General features: G+C 47.7%; 1 protein-coding gene across 1 annotated transcript; it reads left to right on the plus strand.

Annotated features, from left to right (window-relative positions):
- The first annotated feature begins 1,121 nt into the window (after nucleotides 1–1,121).
- On the plus strand, nucleotides 1,122–21,549 carry MAP4K1 (mitogen-activated protein kinase kinase kinase kinase 1). Its single transcript, XM_043995322.1, has 31 exons — nucleotides 1,122–1,358; nucleotides 2,387–2,444; nucleotides 2,536–2,626; nucleotides 3,083–3,147; nucleotides 3,763–3,818; nucleotides 4,567–4,614; nucleotides 4,783–4,825; nucleotides 4,945–5,017; nucleotides 5,262–5,393; nucleotides 5,743–5,805; nucleotides 5,961–6,042; nucleotides 7,677–7,793; nucleotides 14,636–14,714; nucleotides 15,062–15,120; nucleotides 15,459–15,514; nucleotides 15,862–15,906; nucleotides 16,040–16,082; nucleotides 16,359–16,512; nucleotides 17,354–17,433; nucleotides 17,608–17,692; nucleotides 18,148–18,224; nucleotides 18,315–18,375; nucleotides 18,582–18,690; nucleotides 18,783–18,841; nucleotides 19,344–19,447; nucleotides 19,803–19,974; nucleotides 20,178–20,243; nucleotides 20,729–20,818; nucleotides 20,910–20,980; nucleotides 21,256–21,311; nucleotides 21,413–21,549. Exons 1-31 carry the CDS (start codon nucleotides 1,260–1,262, stop codon nucleotides 21,480–21,482), a joined length of 2,463 nt encoding a protein of 820 aa, XP_043851257.1. The 5' UTR covers nucleotides 1,122–1,259; the 3' UTR covers nucleotides 21,483–21,549.
- The last annotated feature ends 43 nt before the right edge of the window (nucleotides 21,550–21,592 follow it).

Below are 21,592 nucleotides of genomic sequence, written 5' to 3' on the forward strand. Positions count from 1 at the left end.
GGGTGGGGGCCTCGGTTATGTACACGTGGGACCTTCACGACTCTGCATCCAGCACGATCCCTTACTTGCCTACCGACTTTGGTGTCTCCCCACCTAAGTCGGACACCCGGCCTCCCCCTCCAAGGAAGACCCCCTCCTTCCGTAGACTGTCTCCTAGCGTAGATCGTTCTCTCCTCAGGGAGGGGGCGGGAGGGGGGGGGTTGGAGAGGGTGAAGGTAGCGCTCAATAAATGAGTGGCCGGGGTCTCTGTGAACGTAATAAACCCCGGAATAATCAGAACGGCGTGCAAATGCAGCGACCCCCCTCCCCCCTCGCTGGTTCCCCTGCCAAGCCCTCAGGGAGCACTTGGCACACAGTAGGTGCTTAATAAGTGCTTGATTGTTCGTTTCTCTCCCATGCAGAGTCTACAGTACAAAGACTCTTTCCGTCTCTTCCTGGTGACTGGACAAAGCCACTGGGGGTCAGTGGGTCAATAGTATTTTAAAACTAAGTGCCGGGCACCTAACCAATCCCAGTGGGCAGTGAGCCAATCGGGCACACTTCCACTCTGGCCCGGTCTGCAAAAACCAGGTAGGAGAAACTGAGCTGGGGGCTCTCCATGGTCCTCGGTGTCCATCTCAGCCCTTCCACTCTCCAGCCCAGATCCTTTTAGATCTCTATACAGCAAGCTCTCAATAAAGACAGATTCACTTGACTTGACCAGGGTCTCCGTGTCTTCTCCATCATCCTTGGGCCTTTTTCCCCACCCTGTCTCCCTCCATCTCAGCCTATCTTTAGCTACCCTGTTGGGGATCCACTTCTGTTCGCCATCCTGAGTGGGGAAAGGGGCAAGGCCCCCACTGGATCGATAAAGCAATAAGGGTTTATTTGCATCTCATTTACATCGGAGAGATTTTTCTGTCTAAAGGCATAGGGTAACCCCCACCCCTAGCCCCCACCCCTTAACCCCACAGTTGGGTTGTGGTCCCCTGGGGCTACAAAGTCAGCTTGGGCCTGGCTCTCCCTCAGCAGGAGGGAACCAGGCTGGGGAGGGGGGGTGAGTGGAGAGGGAGGGGCCCCCCTGGTGAGGCCTGGGCAGGAAGCGAGAGTGGGGGCCCTCGCGGCTGGCGGGCAGGGGAGAATGCTCCTCCTGCCCTCCTCCCACGGCTGCTGCTGCCGCTGCTGCTGCAGGCTGAATCAAGCACCCTCGCTCACTGAGGGCTCCCAGGAGGAGGCAACCTTCCTCCTCCCCGAAGGCCTCCCCCCACCCTATCCCCAGCATGGACAACGCAGACCCGGACATCGCTACCAAGGACCCTCGGGACCACTATGAGCTGCTGCAGAGGGTGGGGGGCGGCACCTATGGGGAGGTATTCAAGGTGAGGGCCCTTCCTCCCCTCGAGGCCCATATCCTTTGCCCCCTCTCCTCTAGGGCTCTCATATTCTCCTTCCCAAGGCCTCCATTCCCCTTCCCCAGAGCCATCTCTTCTCCCCTAAGTCCTTCATCCTTTTTTTCCTCCCGGCCTCCATCCCCAGGAACTTCCCCCTCCCTCCCTCTCCCCAGGGACTTCATTCCCCTTGCCTACAGTCTCCCCCCTCCCCCCAAAGCCCTTCCTTTAGCCTCCATCCTTAGGAACTTCCATCTCCCTCCCTCTATCCGCCTAATCAAGGTCTCTCCCCCAAGTCCTTCATCTTCTTTCTCCCAGCCTCCATCCTCCATCCTTCTATACCCCACCCCGCTTCCCCAGGACTTTCAATCCACCTGTCTGAGGGGCAGTCCAGGATTTGGGGCAGAACTCTGAGCTTTGCTTCTAATAAGGCGAAGCAACAGGGAGGCAGGGGAAGATGATGGAGGCCTCTGAAATCGTCCTTTGGTTGGCGGAGCTTCCTCCTAACTCCCAAGGACATTTTCAAATTGCCGATGGCTGCTGGGTGAAAGGAAATGAGATTTTTTTTTGCCTAATCCAGTAGGGAACAACTAGGCCTAAAGATGGAAGTGAGAGGGAGAGAGATGGGTTATCCTTCAATTTAAGGAAGAGCTGCTCTAACCATTAGCATTTTTAAAAAATGGAAATGAGTCGCTGCTTGGGGTAGGGAGTTCCTTTTCACTGACTCGCTTCTCTTTCTGAGGCTGGATGATCAAGGGCTGAGGATGGGGATGGGGGAGGGAGGGATTTGTGTTTCCAGAAGGGCTTGGGGTAGAGGTCAGTGAGGTCAGATCTCTTTTCCCTCCTCTTACTTCATCCTCCTGTCCCAGGATCTTCTCTTGGGTGTTGGGGCTTCTGGGGCGGAACCCTGAGTGAGTTAGCAGGAAGAGGGGGCATTTGTACACTATTCTGCTCATTTGTTCTGGGTTAATACATCTCCTGCTCCCCCCCTTCTCTCCTATTGCCCCTCCCTTCCACAGGCTCAGGACAAGGTGACCGGGGAATTAGCAGCACTAAAAATGGTGAAGATAGAACCAGGTGAGGTGGAGATTTGACCCCCCCCCTTCCTGACCCTTGACCCTGGTATGCCTATTCTCCACATGCATACTGAACCTGCCTCTCCTTTTAGACGATGATCTAACCACACTCCAACGGGAAATCCTCATTGTGCGGACCTGCCGGCACCCCAACATTGTGGCCTACCATGGCAGCTACCTCTGGTCAGGCCCACCCCCCAGCTTCCTGACCTCCCAGACTGGCTGCCTATCCCCAGATTCACTTTCTCTACCCCTACACTGATCATTCACCGCCCCCCCCCCCCCGACAATTTCCTGCCCCTCAGACCAATTCTCCAAACCCCCAAACAGCTCTTTAACCCCCAGGTTGGTTCCCCAACTTTTATGCTGTCCCTCTGGATCCCCAGATTCTTGTCTCCTGAAAGTAGCCCCATTACCCCTCAGACCTCCCCCAGCACAATCAGGCTCTCAACTGGCCTATATCCATTCCTTGATCTCACTAAACCAGAAGAGACCCAACACTATGGATGGCCAAGGCATCTATCTGGATAAGACCCCTAAACTCTTAGCTTCCCTAAGCCTGAACCTACTCTAGCTGACCCTATTCCTTCCTCCTCCCGCCCCCTCCATCCCTGTCCTTTTCTCCCCTCCTCCCCCCAGGCTTCAGAAGTTATGGATCTGCATGGAATTCTGTGGCGCTGGCTCAGTCCAAGACATATACCACAGTAAGGAGGCAGAGAGGGTGGGGACCCTCACCAAGTGGAGAAGCAGCCTATTACTGACCTCCCTGCCCTCTTTTAAGTCCCAATAAAATCCCACCTTCTCCAGGAAGCCTTCCCAACTCCCTCTTCATTCCAGTGCCTTTCCTCTGTTAATTATCTCCTATTTATCCTGTGTATAGTTTGCTTTGTATGTATTTATCTGCAAGTTGTCTCCCCCATTAGATTGGGGTTTTTTGTTTGTTTTTTTTTTTAGTGAGGCAGTTGGGGTTAAGTGACTTGCCCAGGGTCACACAGCTAGTAAGTGTTAAGTGTCTGAGGCCGGATTTGAACTTAGGTCCTCCTGACTCCAGGGCCGGTGCTCTATCCACTGTGCCACCTAGCTGCCCCTCCCCCATTAGATTGTAACCTCTTTGAGGACAGGGACTGCCTTTTGTCTCTTTTTGTATCCTCAATGCTTAACATAATGCCTGACATGTAGTAGGTGACTAATACATATTTACTGATTGATTGATTGACTAACCCTTCCCCATCCCTCTTTCTTCATTCCTTCTGCCCTTGCCTGAGTGGTGACTCAGCCCCTTGACCCCTGGGGTGGGTGGGTGGGGGGGTCTGTTGCAGTGACTGGCCCTCTCTCTGAGCTTCAGATTGGCTACATCTGCAGAGAGGTACTTCAGGTGAGCATGCCACTTTCCTGTTCCACCCCCTACCCCTTGTTTGATCTCTCTCCCCTCCCCCTCCTCTCCCTTCCTCTCTCTTCTCTGCTCCCCTCTATTTGTTTTTATTTTGTATCTAGTTTGCTATATATGGGGTTCAAGTCCTTCCTCTGGCACTCATTGGCAAGAGCCTTAACCTCTCAGTGCTCCAGGGAAGTTTTCTTTCTTTTTTTTGAAGTTATTTTTAATATTCATTAAAAAAATAATTCAGTTCCAAATTCTTTCCCCCACCTATTGAGAAGACCAGCAATATGCTATCCATTATACACTCAAAGTCATGCAAAACCTCTTTCCATATTAGTCCCGACCGACTTTCTTAAGGCTGAGTTGTGGAGAATGTGCCAACATGCATTGATAGAGGGAGTTTCCTCTTCAGGGAGTCCCCTGTACTAGGTTCGGCCCCTGTCCCTAAAGCTATTCCATCCATTTGGTGTTTACTCATCTCTAGATCTCTTCTTTCCTCAAGAACAAAATCAACTGCATGAAACAGGGACTGTTTAACTCGATTTTGCATCCATGGTTCCTAGCATATAGTATAAACCTAATGAATGCCACCCCCAAACCACAGCCTCCTGGTTTCCCCACCTGTCTCCTGTTCCCTGTAACCCCAAATCTCATAATACCCCAACCTCAGCACAAGGAGCTCCAGGGAAGGGATTCCAGGTGACCCCATCCCTGCTCTCTCTCCTGTTCCCCTTGTTCTCCCCAGGGATTGGCCTACCTGCACAACCAGGGCAAGATTCACAGAGACATCAAGGTGGGGCTTTGGTGGGGCCACGGGAGGGTTGTGGGGAGGGAGAAATAGAGGCTCTGTTGAGTTTAGTGCTTAGCACGGTGCCTGGCCCAAAGTGGGCCTTTAACAAATGTTTATTGCTTGATTGAGTCCTGCTTTTTCTCTCTTGTGCCCTCCCCCCCAATCATCCAGGGAGCAAATATTCTTATCAATGACAATGGAGAGGTTAAGCTTGGTGAGTAGGCCTGGGAGAAGCCCGTGGGGGTGGGGTGGAAAGAATCTGGAGAGGCAGTGGACCGGTAGCTGCTACATCATTCCTTTTTACATCATTACATTTTTACATTATTCCTCCAGCTGACTTTGGCATCTCAGCCCAAATAGGGGCCACCCTGGCTCGACGTCTCTCCTTCATTGGGACGCCTTACTGGTGAGGAGTTTGGGGGCAAGATCAGCACATGGGGATGGTGAGGGCTGATGGCTCTGGGAATCCTGCAGGCATCTGGCTTGGAGTTTCCCCAGTGTCCCGGGTCTGTCCCACCTAATTCTGCTCGTCTCCATCTCTCTTCTTTGTGCTGTCCTATCTTTAATGAGCTCCTTGTGCCTTTGAGTCCATCTCTGTGTCTTTGAGTCTGTCCTCTGTCCCTGACAGTCTCTGTGTCCTTGCCCCTCAGGATGGCTCCTGAAGTGGCTGCTGTGGAGTTCAAGGGAGGGTACACAGAGCTCTGTGATATCTGGTCTGTGGGGATCACAGCAATTGAAATGGCTGAACTTCAGCCTCCGATGTTTGATGTGCACCCTCTCAGGTATGGCCCCTGGCCCTGAGACACACCAGTGCTCATCCCCTGAGCTACCTCCCCACCCCTGGCTCAGCCCCTGGGAGCCCTCCCCTGCTCAGCCCCTAAGACACACCCTTGGCCTCAGTCCTCTGAAGCTTTCACATTAACTTCACATTAAGTCTCTCAGAGGCCCCATGCGTGGCTCCTCAGGGCCCCCATCTTCAACTCCAGGAACCCCTGTTTGAACTCTTAGGATACCTCATCCCCAGCCCCTGGACTGGTCCCCCTCCCTAGCAGTATTTCTGAGAAGTAGTTGAGGAAGGAGACATCCATTAGAGGGACCCTGAACCCCCTCTTATCCTTTCATCTCTCCTAGAATGCTATTCCTCATGACCAAAAGTGGATACCAGCCCCCCAGACTGAAGGAGAAGGGACGATGGTGAGGGGGAGACCCTGGGTTTGGGGGGAGCATTGGGTGGTTTGGGTTAGGTAGATAGGAGGAGCTTAAGAACCTAGGAAGTCGGGGACGTAGGATGTTTCTCAGCTCCCTAGAGCATCCTTAACAGACATAACCCCTGTCCTTCACCCTCCCAGGTCAGCCGCTTTCCACAACTTCATCAAAGTCACCCTCACCAAGAACCCCAAGAAACGGCCCAGTGCTGCCAAGATGCTCAATGTGAGATGTGTGCCCATCTGTACCCACAGCCTCCTCCCCTGAATCCCTTCCTCAAAACAACTAGGCAAAACCAGAAGTAGTATATAGGTATTATAGGTTTCAATTCGATTTAATTTACCATAACTGAGGATACCAATTTGCCCTTGTCCACCAGCAGCTTGCTTCCTACAGGAGAGATACAATACACATGCAGGGCTGGAGTTTCAGAGTCAAATTAGGGCTGAATATCTCGATCTGGGATCCATCTGGTGAAAGGGGATAATTGAATCCATGTGAGTGGCTAAGATCACCAAGAGGAAACATATAGAGAAAGAAGAGGAGCTAGAAAAGAGCCTTGGGGGACATTCCTGCTTTGTGAGTAGGAGGGGGTTGATGTTGAGACTGAGGATCAGTGATCAGAGAGGCACGAGAAGAACCGAGATAGAACATTCCATGAGTGCCCAGTGTTAGAGCTCAAGAGAAATGAGGACTGAAAGAAGCTGTTGTAATTTAGTAATGACGAGATTGTTGGTGACCAAAGAGAGGGCATTGTGAGTGTATAAAAGAACTGTCCAAAGGTGGGAATGGCTCACCATCACTGGAGGTCTTCAAGCTAAGGCTGGGTGACCATTTGTTGGAGATGTTGTAGGAGGGATTGATCGAGCTGTACTTTGATGGCCCTCTCATTTCTGATATCCTGTAGAAGGAGAGAGATCCCAAACTGGCAATTATATGCATATTGTTATATTTAGCAATTATTAATAGTGAATTGTTATTATATTAATTATTCAGGAAAGTGCTTCCAGCATCAACCAGCACTCAAGGACACTGTCAGCTATGAGCCAGAGAGGTCTTGATTGTTGCACACTGTTACATATTTACTAAGCAGAGAGGAAGACTACGAAAGGGAGATGATGGTTATACTCAGAGAATCTTCTGGCAAAAGGACTTTGGAAGATGGAGACAAGAAACAAAAGAAATCATAAGTTGCTTGTTTCCTTCCAAGACCTTCAGAAAATTAGTCAAGTGTGAGAAGACTGGAAATGTAGGCAGAGGTCTCAGGTTATGAGGACTTCATGTTTAACTGGAGATAGTGGTGAACCACTGGAATTTGCTGAGTAGGAGCACAACATAGACTTGTGCTGCACCTGAGTGGAGGGGATTGGAGTGGGGAGAGAGTTGGGGCAGGGAGATGGTTTAGAAGACTGTTACAATAGTCCAGGTTTGAGGTGATCCTTGTACTAGACTGATGGTAGTGTGTGTGGAGAGAAGGGGATTAATGGAGAGATGGTAGACATGACAATGTTTGGCAATGGATTGGATATGCAGGACAGATGAGATTGAGGAGACTAGGATGACATCACTGATCTCTCCCATGACCTAGAATCTCTCCTGGTATCCTCCCCAGGGAACCCCCCCTGCCCAGAACTCTTGCCCTCCAAGTCTCCCCAACACCCCACTTGGTAACCATGGGCCTCTTCCAAACTCCCCTCAGTTATCCTTCCCTAAGTCCTCTCTGATACCCAGTGAGAGATGATGCCCTGACACCCTACCCTCGTGGAGGAAGACTGAAGGATTGATTGCTTCCTTCCCAGTCCCAGCATTATCAACACCCTTTCACATTCCAACCATCCACTCTTGCCCTCCATCTCTAGCACCAGTTGGTGTCCCAACCAGGATTGTCTCGGAGCCTGACTCTGGAATTGTTGGAGAAACTGAGAAACCCAGGCAAGACCCCTTTGGGGGGCGAGAGTGAGGAGGAAGAACCTGAGGTGAGAAGAGCCCCAGGCATAGGCATGGGTGGGTGGGAAGTATCAACTACTTCATTCAGGTAGATGCTGCTATAACACCAGCTTCAGACAATTGCTCCTCCCATAGAGATCAAGGTATTGCCTTAAGTAGGAATAAAATGAGCTTGACATTCAAGGTCTGGCACCATCTCTCCTCACCTCACTTACCCAGCCTCAGTATCCAAAGCATTAGGCTTCTCCATACCTTTCTTCCCTCCAGTCCAAGCCTTGCTAGTCATCTTGCCAAATCAGTGGCTGAATGTTACCATCATGCCTCATTCCTTCCCGAAGGCTTCCCATCCTATCTGGCAGTAACCATTTGGGATTGTCCCTCTATCCCTTCAGAAGGACCTCTGGACCCAGCTCAAACTCCAGGGCTCTCTTCCCCAACTGCACCCAACTTTTCTGAGCTTCCCCAGTTTCCCATGGCGAGCCTTTCCCTCTAGCTCTGGATTCTCTCCCAATATGGAGGGTAATCAAAGTCTGAGATAAGGAAACCACCCCAGCCTCCTTAGCAGACATCTCCATGCAGTGGATAGATGCCCACTTGTTTGAGAAGGGGTTCAAGAGGGGATCTAGCTGGGCCAGCTTTGAGAGTCTGGGACAATGAATTGGAGATTGGGGTGAGGGAGAAAGAGAGGGAAAGGTCAAAGATACCTCAAAGATGAGCCTTAGTGGCTTAGAGGATGGTGGTACACTCCGGAGAAGGAAGGAAGTTTGAAGGCTCTGGTCTGTTTGAGGGGTAGGACTGGGAAGATGAATTTACCTTTGGTTGTGCCTGATGGCATCAGCCAAACATCTTGCAGGTGGGTTGAGATGTGTTGCTGGAAATAGGAATATTTATGGACTGGCGCTAGGCTCTTTGTTATAGCTATTGGTTTGTTTTTTTTTGCGGGGCAGTGGGGGTTAAGTGACTTGCCCAGGGTCACACAGCTAGTAAGTGTCAAGTGTCTGTGGCTGGATTTGAACTCAGGTACTCCTGCATCCAGGGCCGGTGCTTTATCCACTGCACCACCTAGCTGCCCCTATAGCTATTGTTATTTTAATGTTTTATTTTTTTCCAATTACATGTAACACAATTTCGTATGTGTGTTTAAAAAAAAAGTTGAGTTCCAAATTATTTCCCTCCCTCCCTCCCCTTCCCTCTGACTAAGAAGGCAAGTAATTTGATATAGGTTATACATGTGCAATCATGCAAAACATTTCATATTAGTCATATTGTAAAAGAAAACACAGACCCAAAAAAACCCAAGAAAAATAAAATTTTTTTAAAAGTATGCTTCAATCTATTCAGAAGTCCTTCGGAATTGTCTTAGATAATTATATTGTAGAGAATAGGTCTTTCACAGTTGATCATTGTTACAATATTGCTGTAACTATGTACAATGTTCTCCTGGTTCTGCTCACTTTGATTTGCATCAGTTCTTATAAGTCTGTCCAGGTTTTTCAGAAAGCATCTTGCTCGTCATTTCTTATAGCACAATAGTATTCTATCACAATCATATATCACAACTTGTTCAGCCATTCCCTAATTGATGGACATCCCCATAGTTTCTAATTCTTTGCCACCACAAAAAGAGCTGCTATAAATATTTTTGTACATATAGATCCCTTTCAACTTCTTAAAAAATCATTTTGGGATAGAGACCTATTACTGATATTTCTGGGTCAAAGAATATGCACAGTTTTATAGCTCTTTGGGTATAGTTCCTAACTACTGTCCAGAATGGTTAGATCAGCACGCAACCCAACCGATGGTGCATTAGTGTCTCAACTTTTCCACATTCCATTCAGCATTTGTCATTTTCCTTTTCTGTCATATTAGCCAATCTGATAGGTGTAAGGTGGGACCTCAGAGTTGTTTTAAATTGCATTTCTCTAATCAATAGTGACTTAGAACATTTTTTTCATATGACTAGCTTTTATTTCTTCATCTGAAAACTGCCTATTCATATCCTTTGACTAATTATCAATTGGGGAGTGACGTATTATAAATTTGACTTAGTTCTCTATGTATTTGAGAAATGAGGCTTTTATCAGAGAAGCTTGTTGTAAATGCACACCTCTTTTATCCCCACAGTTTTCTGTTTTTTGGTTTTTTTCTAATCTTGGCTGTATTGGTTTTGTTTGTGCAAGACTTTTCATATTTAATGTAATCAAAATTATCCATTTTATACCCCGCAATGCTGTCTGTCTTGTTTGCTCATAAATTCTTTCCTTACCTATAGTTCTGACAGGTGAACTATTCTGTGCTCTTGTAATTTGCTTATAATATTACTCTTTATGTCCAAATCATGTAATCCACCCTGCTATCTTCTTCCATGTAATGGGTGAGTTCATACCATTCATGTTTCCTCCATCCTACTTCCCCCTGTGTTCATCCTTCTCTCTCTCTCTTCTTTCACCCTTTCCTTTTTCAAAAGTGTTTTAAATGAAATTTCTCTTTCTATATCTTGCTGCTGAGCTTTGTTGGTCGTGTATAGAAATGCTAATGATTTATGTGGATTTATTTTATATCCTGCAACTTTGCTAAAGTTGTTAATTGTTTCAAGTAGTTTTTTAGTTGATTCTTTAGGATTCTCTAAGTATACCATCATATCGTCTACAAAAAGTGATAGTTTTGTTTCTTCCTTACCTATTCTAATTCCTTTAATTCCCCTTTTCTTCTCTTATTGCCAAAGCTACCATTTCTAGTACAATATTAAATAATAGAGGCGATAACGGACATCCCTATTTCACCCTGATCTTATTGGGAGTGCTTCTAACTTATCTCCATTACACATAATGTTTGCTGATGGTTTTAGGTAGATACTGCTTATTATTTTAAAGAAAGCTCCACTTATTCCTATGCTCTCTAGTGTTTTTGTTTTTGTTTTTGCTGGGCAATGAGGGTTAAGTGACTTGCCCAAGGTCACACTAGCTAATTTAGTCAAGTGTCTGAGGCCAAATTTGAACTCAGGTACTCCTGAATCCAGGGCCGGTGCTCTATCCACTGTGCCACCTAGCTGCCCCCTCTAATGTTTTTAATAGGAATGATGCTGTATTATTTTGTCAAAAGCTTTCTCTGCATCTATTGAAATAATCATATGATTTTGGTTAGTTTTGTTTTTGATGTGGTTGTTTATGTTGATAATTTTCCTGATGTTGAACCAGCCTAGCATTCCTGGTATAAATCCCACCTGGTCAGAGTGTATTATCCTGGTGACAAATTGCTGTAATCTCCTTGCTAATATTTTATTTAAGGTTTTTCATTGATATTCATTAGGGAAATTGGTGTATAATTTTCTTTCTGTTTTGGCTCTGCCTGGTTTAGGTATCAACACCATATTTGTAGAACTCTTCTTCATCTATTTTTCCAAATAATTTGTATAGTATTGGAATTAATTGTTTTTTAAATGTTTGGTAGAATTCACTTGTAAATCCATCTGGCCCTGGAGAGTTTTTCTTAGGGAGTTCATTCATGGCTTGTTAATTTTTTTTTTCTAAAGTGGACTTATTTAAGGATTTTATTTTCTCTTCTGTTAATCTGGGCAGTTTATATTTTTGTAAATATTCATCCATTTCATTTAGATCGTCAAATTTATTGGCATAGAGTTGAGTAAAACAGCTCCTAATAATTGCTTTAATTTCCACTCCATTGGTGGTGAATTCATTCCTTTCATTTTTGATACTGGTAATTTGGTTTTCTTCTTTTTTTTAAATCAAATTAACCAAAGATTTATCTATTTTATTGATTTTTTTCATAAAACCAGCTCTTAGTTTTATTTATTAATTCTATAGTTTTCTTACTTTCAGTTTTATTAATCTCTCCTTTGATTTTCAGGATTTCTAATTTAGTATTTAAATGGGGATTTTTTATTTGTTCTTTTGCTAGCTTTTCCAGTTGTGTGCCCAATTCATTGATCTCCTCTTTATGTATTTTATTCATGTAAATATTTAGAGATATAAAATTTCCCCTAAGAACTGCTTTGGCTGCATTCCATAAGTTTTGGTATGTTGTCTCGTTATTGTCATTCTCTTGGATGAAGTTATTGATTGTTTCTATGATTTGTTGTTTGACCCACTCATTCTTTAGGATGAGATTATTTAGTTTCCAATTACTTTTCGGTCTATCTTTCCATGGCTCTTTATTACATGTAATTTTTATCGCATCATGATCTGAGAAGGATGCATTTAGTATTTCTACCTTTCTACATTTGACTATGAGCTTTTTGCACTGTAATACATGGTCAATTTTTGAGCATGTGCCATGTACCACTAAGAACAAGGTATATTCCTTTCTATCCCCATTCAGTTTTCTCCAGAGGTCTATTATATCTAACTTTTCTAAAATTCTATTCACCTCTTTAATTTCTTTCTTATTTATTTTGTGGTTAGATTTATCTAGTTCTGAGAGGGGAAGGTTAAGATCCCCCACTAGGATAGTTTTGCTATTTCCTCTTGTAACTCATTTAACTTCTCCTCTAAGAACTTGGATGCCATACCCCTTGGTGCATATATGTTTAGTATTGATATTACTTCATTATCTATGGTACCTTTTAGCAAGATGTAGTTTCCTTCCTTATCTTTTAATTACATCTATTTTTGCTTTTGTTTTGTCTGAGATAAGGATTGCTACCTCTGCTTTTTTTACTTTAGCTGAAGCATAATATATTCTGCTCCAACCTTTTACCTTTACTCTGTGTTTATCTCTCTGCTTCAAATGTGTTTCTTGTTCTTTTTTCCTTTTTTTTGCAGGGAAATGAGGATTTAGGGATTTGCCCAGGGTCACACAGCTAATAAGTGTCAAGTGTCTGAGGCTGGATTTGAATTCAGGTCCTCCTGAATTCAGGGCCAGTGCTTTATCCACTGTGCTACCTAGCTGCCCCTTTAAGTTGCTTTTTGAGCTTTTCCAGGAATTATTTTTGACCATAAGACCAATTCACATTTTTCTTTGAGGCTTTGCAGTTTTTACATTGTTGTTTTCTTCAGACTTTGTGTTTTGATCTTTTCCGTCACTACAGTAACTTTTTATGGTCAGGTTCTTTTTGTTGTTGATGTTTATTCCTTTTTTTCCACCTATTTCTTGACTTTTAATTTTATGTTAAAGTTGGGCTCTGCTCCCAAGGTGGAGGGGGCACTGTTCCAAGCTTCAAGTTTTTCATGTTGCTGTTTTCAGAGCTGGTTCTGAGGGACTGTAAGTATTTGATTCTTCTAAGGTGGTAGACTGCTTTCCTGGCCTGTGCTCTGGTTGGTGAGCAACCACAAATACTCTTTTCCATCCTGGAACTGTGACAAGGGTCCTCAATTCTGCTAGTGCCCCTCCCTGCCCTGGTATTGTGATCTGGAATTTTGTAGGGATAATACAACAGAATCTTGCTCCCAATGCTAGCAAAGGGTCCCCTGTAATCTCTTTCTGACCAGTTGTCTGACTGCACCCAAAGCCACTGCCTCTGTTTCAGTTGCCCACAAGGCCTGTTGCTGGCTTGCCAGGGTGTGGCCTACATTGTTGTTGACTGTGCTCTACTCTCACCCCAGTGAAACAGACCTTTCCTGCTGACCTTCTAAGTTATCTTGGGCTAGAAAATTGTTTTACCCTACCATTTTGTTGGTTTTGATGCTCCAGAATTCATTTTGAGGTATAATTTAAAACTGTTTGGAGGGGAGTTTAAGAGAGTTCAGGTAAGTGCCTGCCTTCACTCCACAATCCTGGTTCTACCTCTCCCATAAGCTCTTTGTTGACCAAAGTCAAAGAGTATTCACATTTTTCTATCTCATTGTATAATTTCATATTGCTTTCCAAAAAAGGTTGAATTGATTTAGGGCTGTGCTAGTAACACAGAGTAAATACCTATTTAACTACATACCCACCAGCATTAAGTCATATCACCTTTTATTATCTTTGCTAATTTTATGGGGATCAGGTGGCATGAAAGAATTGTTTTAATTTATAAGTCTTTAATTATTAGAAATTGTGAATATTTTTTCACATGATTGTTGATAATTTGTGTTTTTTATTTCAGGAACTTCCTTTTCATATTCTTTGATCACTTATCTGTGGGAGAATGGCATTTACTCTTATCCAAAATCTAGAAGAAACTGACACATTTATATCAGATTTTTGTCAGAAATGTTTAACAACAACAAAAAAAATCCCAAGTCTGTCTCTTTCCTTGTTTTGTATTCATTACTTTTCATTTGGCAAAAGCTTCTTATTTTTATATCATCAGATTAATTTATTTTTGTCTTTAATTTTCTCAAAGTCGCATCTTGTTAAGAATGTATCTTCTCTCCACAGTTGTGAAAGTGGAAAGCTCAGAAAGGGGGGGGTGACTTAGCCATGCTCATACAAATATGAACTAGAGCACTTAAACTCAGGTGCGGTAGGGTATAGTGGATACTGTTCAGGAATCAGCAACAGTGGGTTCAAGCCTCAGCTTTGTTACTCACTAATTGTGGGGCCATAAGCGAGTTCTCTCAGGGATTCAATTTCCTTTTCTCTAAAAAGGAGTGGGAATGGACAGTCTCTAGGGGCCCTTCCTCATCCAAGCCCTCCCATCTGGTTCTTTCTTCGTATGACCTTATTTCCAGTTCTCTGTTCTTTCACTATGAGAGCATTTGTGTCCTATCTTTCCCACGTTCTAGCTCTGTCTTCCCCTCCTCTAGTTGTCTTCTGTCCTAGGTATATCCATAAAGACAACCATCCATCAAGGTGAAGACTGCCTGCCTCAGCTGGCCTGTGGCCATGACCTCCTCCACCTCAGTGTGGACACCCTGGGGTGCTTTGATTGATTTGAGGGGGTGGCATTGGATCCTCTCCCCCCACTTTCTCTTTGTTTCCACAGCAGCCTCCTGCTGTTCCTCGGAGGATCCATTCCACTCACCGAGCTGGTTCCTTGGGCATCCCCAGCCTGGACTCTGGCCGTGAGTATAGAGAACCTCCAAGGCCCAACCTCCCCAACCCTGACCATTTAAACCTTGAGTTGCTCAAATTCCCTCTCCCAGTAACTCCAGAAACCAGAGTCTAACCCTCCAAATTATTTTTTATTTATCCCCCCAATTTTCATCCCTGCCACTTGAAGCGTAGAAACCACAGTTCTGACACTCTAAACCATGGCCTGTCACAAACTCCACCCCCAGCCAGAAACTTAAAACCCCACAAACATGCAGCCCAAATCCCATGTTCAATTCTACCCTCCCTCCCATTTCATCCAAACTTGCTGAGATCTCTGTGTCTCTTCATCCTCTTACAACTGCTACCCCTTCACCAGGACAGCACATGAAGTTCAGACCACTGTGTTCCAAGAAGCTTGGATCTCAAACTGACAGCGTGAGGACCGCTCTCCCCGCTCCCTCTTCCTCCCAGCCCCTTTTTCCTTTTCTGGCTGGCTCCCTTCTCTACCCCCAGACTTTATCTTTCCCAGTACCTTTTCAAGATTTCTTTTCTTTCCTCCTTAACTCTCCCCTGGGAAGATCTCCACCCTCTTTACCTACTAATCTCCCTTCCCTCAATTAATCAGTCCCTCAAAAAGCAGTGAAGCACCTAATTGTCTCTCCAGCATGGTGCCGGGTGCTGGGCATAAGAAGGTAAAAGGGAAACAGTTGTTGTTCATCCTCAAAGAGCTTATAGACTAAGAGGGGGAAACCCCATCATTCTTTTTCTTTTAGGCTTCTGGCCAAGCCCCTGACCTTAGGAGCTGGGACAGCATCCCCAGGAGCAACAGGTGAGGGAAGCCCAGCAGTAATGTTGGGAAGAATGGAGGGAGAGTTGGAGGAGTCAGGAGAGATGGAAGGTTGGGGGGAGATGATAAAGAGACTTGAAGAAAGGAGAAAGGACAGAGAAGGGCCTGGGAGGGATAATAAAAGACCAGGGAAGATGGATTGAGGACACAAAGACACTGGAAAGGTCAAATAAAGGGGTAGGATAAGAGAGAGACTCTGAAAGAGAGGGACTGTGAGGAACTGGACAGAAGGCAAAAAGACTGGAACCGAGTAGATGGATAGGAACAGAGAAATGGCTGGAGGGAAGGAGCATTTCTGGCAGGTTCAGCCTTTGATCTTTTCTTTTCAGGGAACAGTCTGATGACTCAGAAAACGATTATGATGATGTGGACATGTGAGCCAACCCTGCTGGGCACCCTCCCTGATACCCCAGACTCCAATACCCCTGATCTCTCAGTCCCCAATTCCCTGAACCCCACTGTGACAAACTGATACCAAATTACCCTCATCCTTTATTCCTGTTTCAGCCCAACCCCTGCAGTGGATGTTCCTCCCCCACTACCCCCCAAGGTGAGACCATGGGGACACAGTGGGGCTGGGATTGCAGGGTCCTCAGGGCTTAGGGACCAATTTACTAAAATTCTCTCAGGGTCTGGGGACTAGAATGATGGGGTCCCCAAGGGACTGGGACTCAGGATGATGGGGTTTCCTAGTGGATACTGGGGATCCCTCCAAGGTTGGGTACTTGACTCAGTTTTCCTCTGGGACACTGTCCAAGTCAGAGAGAGGGAAGGGAAAAGGAAGAGATCTTGTCTTACTGCTGTGCCCTCCTGCCTCTCCTTGCAGTCCAAGTTCCGGACCCCATCGGATGAGGGTCCTGGGGATGATGGGCGGCTGAGCCCCGGGGTCTTGGTTAGATGCTCCAGCGGACCTCCTCCCCGTACACCCCGCCCAGGACCCCCTCCGGCCCCCCGAAGTCCCCACCTCTCTGCTCGATCAGGTAATTGGGGCGAGTTGGGATATCAGATTGGGGGAAGGAGCTTCCCAGCTGGGAACCTGAACACCTGGTACTGATGAAATGATGGCTGTTGAAGCAGGAGGCAGGAGATCCCCAGGTCTGACTTTCAACTGGGACACCTGTTAGTCAAGTGACCAAACCTATCTGAGCCTCATCTTCATCTGTTTGGTCATCTGCCAACTGCAGCTAACAGCTGGAGTGCTTACCTACCTCCCAGGGATGCTCCTGTGGGGAGCCCTCCACTGCCCGCCTTCAGCCTGCTTTTCCAGGCTTATTAGACCTTCGTGCTCTTTCTAAACTAGCCACGCTGACCCATTTCCCATCATTACTGGTGTCCATGCCATAGCCCAGCCCCTACCCCGCCCAACACACAGGGACACATACATACATATACACACACACACACACACACACACACACACACACACAGAAAAAGCACTTCCTCATTTAGACTCCCTAGTTCCAATTAAAGGTCAACTCAGACACCACTTTCTACATAAAGCCTTTCTTTATTTCCCCCTCCAGCTGCTTCTCTCTCTCCTGCCAGATTTTCCTTTCTTTTTCTTATTGGGTGAACACTTCCTTTCCCCAGATAGAAAGTATCAGGCCAAGGACTGTTTCCTTTTTTCTCTTCATATCCCTAGTGTCTGATAAAGGTTTGTTGATTGAGCAAAATGAGATCTATGTACAGGGCTTTGTTGACCTTTAAGGTGCTATTGAAAGTCATAGCTATTATTATTATTATTATTATTAAATAATGTATGTCAAACTTTGTACAACCCTGAAAATGCTACGTAAATACCAGGAATGATTATCTTTTCAGACCCCTCCCTCTGGAGTCCATCCCCCTCAGGGTCCAACCAGCCTCCTATTTTGCCCCCCAAGAAAGAGAAAAGGAAAAAGGTGAGGTCCCTTGAAACCTATGGCTTGGGGAAGGAGGAGGGATGGAATCAGAGGAGGACCTTGACCACAGTGTCTGGGTTTAGGAAATGTGTCCTCAATCCCAGCATACATTTAGGGGTGGGGGGGAGGAGGGGGTTTCTCTGTTCTTCACAATCTGCTCCTCACTGTACATAGGACTGTGCCCTCTTGGTGAAAGTGTTTAACGGCTGTCCCCTCCACACCAGCAGTACTGCTGCCTGGACACACCCCACAACCAAGGGTGAGGGTACCAGGGTGGGGTTGCAGGTGGGCAAGGGAAGAGAATACAATGTCAGCACCAGAAAGGGACCTTAGAGACCTATCATCACAAACTTTTTTTTTTTTTTTTTGCGGGGCAATGGGGGTTAAGTGACTTGCCCAGGGTCACACAGCTTGCAAGTGTCAAGTGTCTGAGGCCAGATTTGAACTCAGGTACTCCTGAATCCAGGGCCGGTGCTTTATCCACTGTGCCACCTAGCTGCCCCTACAGACTCTTTACAGATGGGAAAAGGGAGGCCTAGAATGATAGGGACTTGCTTAAAGCCACACAGCTGGGGCAATGGTATACCTGCTGGGGGTTTGAGAGGGCAGGGCTGGGGAGGGGAGGGTTATTAGAGAGCTGAGGACTAGGCATGAAGAGTCCCAAGGAAGTGGGTTCAAACAGCCCATCTCCCCCTTTTTTTTCTGCTTGATCAGACCAGCACTTGCTCTTGGGGGCTGAGGAGGGGATCTTCATCCTGAACCGAAGTGACCAGGAGGCCATGTTGGAGATGGTGAGTTTGGGAAGGTCCTGGTTAGGAAGGCAATGGGTGGGATAAGGAAAAACTCAAGGCCCCTCTCCTCTTTCCCTCCTCTCTTCTCAGCTTTTCCCCGGCCGAACAACCTGGGTTTACTGTATCAACAACGTCCTAATGTCTCTGTCAGGTATGTCAGGGATGGCAGCAGAGGCGGGTAGAAGGAATGTGGGGGGGACACCAGTTGAAAGGAGGAGATGGGCAGTGGTCTGGGAGATAGGAGAGAGATGGCGGGCTGAGAGAGTCAGAGGGAAGTGGGAAGAATGAGGGGGACTCCCTAGAGAGGTCTGATGGAGGAGGCATCCTTCAGGTCCTGACTCTCATCTCCTTTCCCAGGAAAGACCCCCCAGTTGTACTCACATAGCCTCCTGGGATTGCTGGATCGGAAGGAGACAAGAACAGGGGGCCCCATTGCCCACATCACTCCCCACCGTCTGCTGCCAAGGTCTTATCACCCTTCCAACATCATTTTTCTGAAACCCCTCTCCTCCCAGACAGACGCTCCCTAGTCTCACCCTCCCTCCCCTACTTCCTCAGGAAGAATGTGGTATCCACCAAAATCCAGGATACTCGGGGTTGCCGTGCCTGTTGTGTGGGTGAGTGAAACCCCAAAGCTTAGGAGAGGTTCTTAGGATGCTAGTTGAGGGGGGGATAGCTCAGAACTCCAGTCATCTGTGATGGTGTGGTAACTCCCAAACCTCCATGGGTGGGGCTCAGGGACTCAGGCTTGGAATTCCTTGGGGCATGCTTGGGGTGGGGTGGAGTGTCTTAGGAATTCCCAGATCTAGGATGGCAGAAGTTGGCTCAGGCTGCCCAGTGGGGAAGGGAGTGAACATCGCATTTGCTTGAGATGATTTGGGGGTCTGGTCGGTGTCTTGAGAGGTCCCTAGGGGAGGCCTCCGAAGGAACAGCAAGCGTAGGCAGCCAGAAGAAATGCAGGCTGTCAGTGTGGGGGTGATGTCTCTATTAGAGGGGTCCCAGCTGGAGGAGGCCTCTCTTGGCTTAGGGGAGGATGTGTCAGGGCCCCAGTGTTTGTCACGGGTGGCCCAGGATCTCGTCTGGGCATGACCTGGCAACCCCCCCCCCACGCCCCTGCAGCGGAGAGCCCCAGCTCCGGGGGACCGTATCTTTGCGCCGCGCTGGAGGCTGCTGCAATCCTGCTCCAGTGGTATCCGCCCATGGAGAAGTTCATGCTCATCCGGGTATCTGGGCTCAGGGGGATGGGGGATGGTGGAGGGCGGTTCTGGACCGGGTTGAGGGGGGAAGCCCTGGGACGCACAGTCTCCTCTAGTTTAGTTTTCTAGTGCTGGGGCATCGTGTCTAAAACCAGAGTTCTGTGAGCTCTGCCCATTGCTACTTAAAACACGCCCCATCCAAAGTCCGCGCTCCTATTGGCTGGTGAATGGAGGTCTTGTACCTCGTTGGTTAGACCCACAATGCCCCACCCCCAGTGGGCGGTCCTGCTGTCTCGTTATCCCTGTAGTCCCGCCCGGTTTCGGGTGCGTTATTGCCATTGGTCGATGACGAAGCCACGCCCCTCTCCCTCCTTAAATGCAGCAGGTACCCTTCCCGCTGCCGTCTCCGCTCCGCGTGTTTTCGTTGCTGGCGGCTCCTGGGCCTGAGCTCCCAGACGTCTGCGTGGGCGTAAGCCCCGGGCCTGCTGGATCCGTGTGCTTCCATAATGTCCGACTTGGCCCCCTCTCCAGCTGGTTTGGGACCACAGGAGGCAGTAAGGGAGGGACCAGAAGAAGGGGGCGGGATTGAGGACAGAGGCGGGGCCTCAGAGAACGCGCTAGAATTGGGGGAGGAGGAGGACCGTAGAGAGGTGGAGGGGTGGAGCCTCAGAATGGGGGTAGGGCCTGACAGGGCGGGGCGGGGCGGGGCAGGGCCTGATGGGGCGGGGCCTGAAATCTCTTTCATCCCCACTTTCAGTACAGAGTGAAGGTCCGGTGCAGGTGACCCAGCTGGCAGATGACTTGGTCCTAGTGCTGCTAAATGGTTAATGGGCCCCCCTTGGGATTCCCAGCCCCTTCCTTCTCCTTCCCTAAAACTCACTGAAAGCTAGGGTGTTTTCCCTTTAAATTCCAGATTTCTTACTTCCTGGACCCTGAGAAACCCCCAGTACACCTGAGACCTCCCCACACCCTTCCTACCTCTTGATCCCTTGGATAATCCTCTAAAACTTTTCTAACCCCTTGAGAACTTCTGGATCCTCATAGAGTCCTCCAGGACCCCTCCTAGACTGATCCTGAACCCTTTAGGTCCCCTTCAACCCTCAGGACCTCTCAACCGCCCTGTAATCGTCCCTGACCTTCTCCCTCAGATTCTTTATTATAAGCTTTCCAGGACCAACTTCCTGAGAATGCCTAGAACCCATTATCACTCTTAGCACCCCTTATTAAGTCCCCCTTTCATTGTCACCCCTGCATACCCCGTTCTTCCTAACCCCAACCTTAAGACCTTTTCCTTTCCTATCTGTGAAGGGAGCCTGAAGCTGGTGACGAGGGAAGGCACCCCAGTACGGGGGCTGAGGGCCCCAGAACTCCCCCTCAGCGAGTCTGTGGAGGCCGTAGGTATGTAGAGGCGAGGGAGCTTATGGAGATGCGGCTTGGAGCTTTCTGAGAATGAGTGCTAACCAAAACCCTTTCCCCTTTACTCCTCCAGCCCTAGTTGGAGGCAGGATCCAGGTCTTCTGGAAACACGGTGTGCAGGTGTGGGCTCTGGGCTCTGACCAGGTGAGACCCCAGAACCTTGATACTCTCAACCCCACTGACCACCTGGTTCGGCTGCCAGCACTCCAACCCATTCCCAGGCCAACATCTTCCTCCCCATAAGGAGGAGTCCTGGGTTCTAGTGCTGTGACCTTGGGCAAGTGCCTACCCCTTTCTAGGCCTCAGGTTCCCCATCTGTGAAATGGGGTGGGGGTGTTTGGACGAGAGGATGCCTAAAGGACCTTGGGTGGGATTTGAAATGTGTGTGAGCTTCACTGACCTAGTTCCTCCTTAAACAGCTTCTTCAGGAACTAAGAGACCCTTCTCTTACCTTTCGCCTGTTGGGGTCTCCAAGGTGAGAAGGGAGGATGCTGAGAGCAGGGAAGCTGGGGGGAGGGCAGTCCTGGTGGTACATTCCTAACGTTTGGCCTGTTTGTGTATCCCCAACTTCCGTAGGCCTGTGGTGGTAGAGACTCGCCCTGCCAATGACCCCAATGCCCCTAGCAACCTGTACATTCAAGAGTGAAACTGAGACCTCTGTTAACACCCCAGACGCACATGACTTTCTCCAATAAATGTGATCCTTCACCCGCACTGATGTGTCTGCTCATCTGCTTGGAGAAATAGATGTGATGA

This window comes from Dromiciops gliroides, chromosome 3, assembly GCF_019393635.1.
Source record: "Dromiciops gliroides isolate mDroGli1 chromosome 3, mDroGli1.pri, whole genome shotgun sequence".
Lineage (NCBI taxonomy): Eukaryota > Metazoa > Chordata > Mammalia > Microbiotheria > Microbiotheriidae > Dromiciops > Dromiciops gliroides.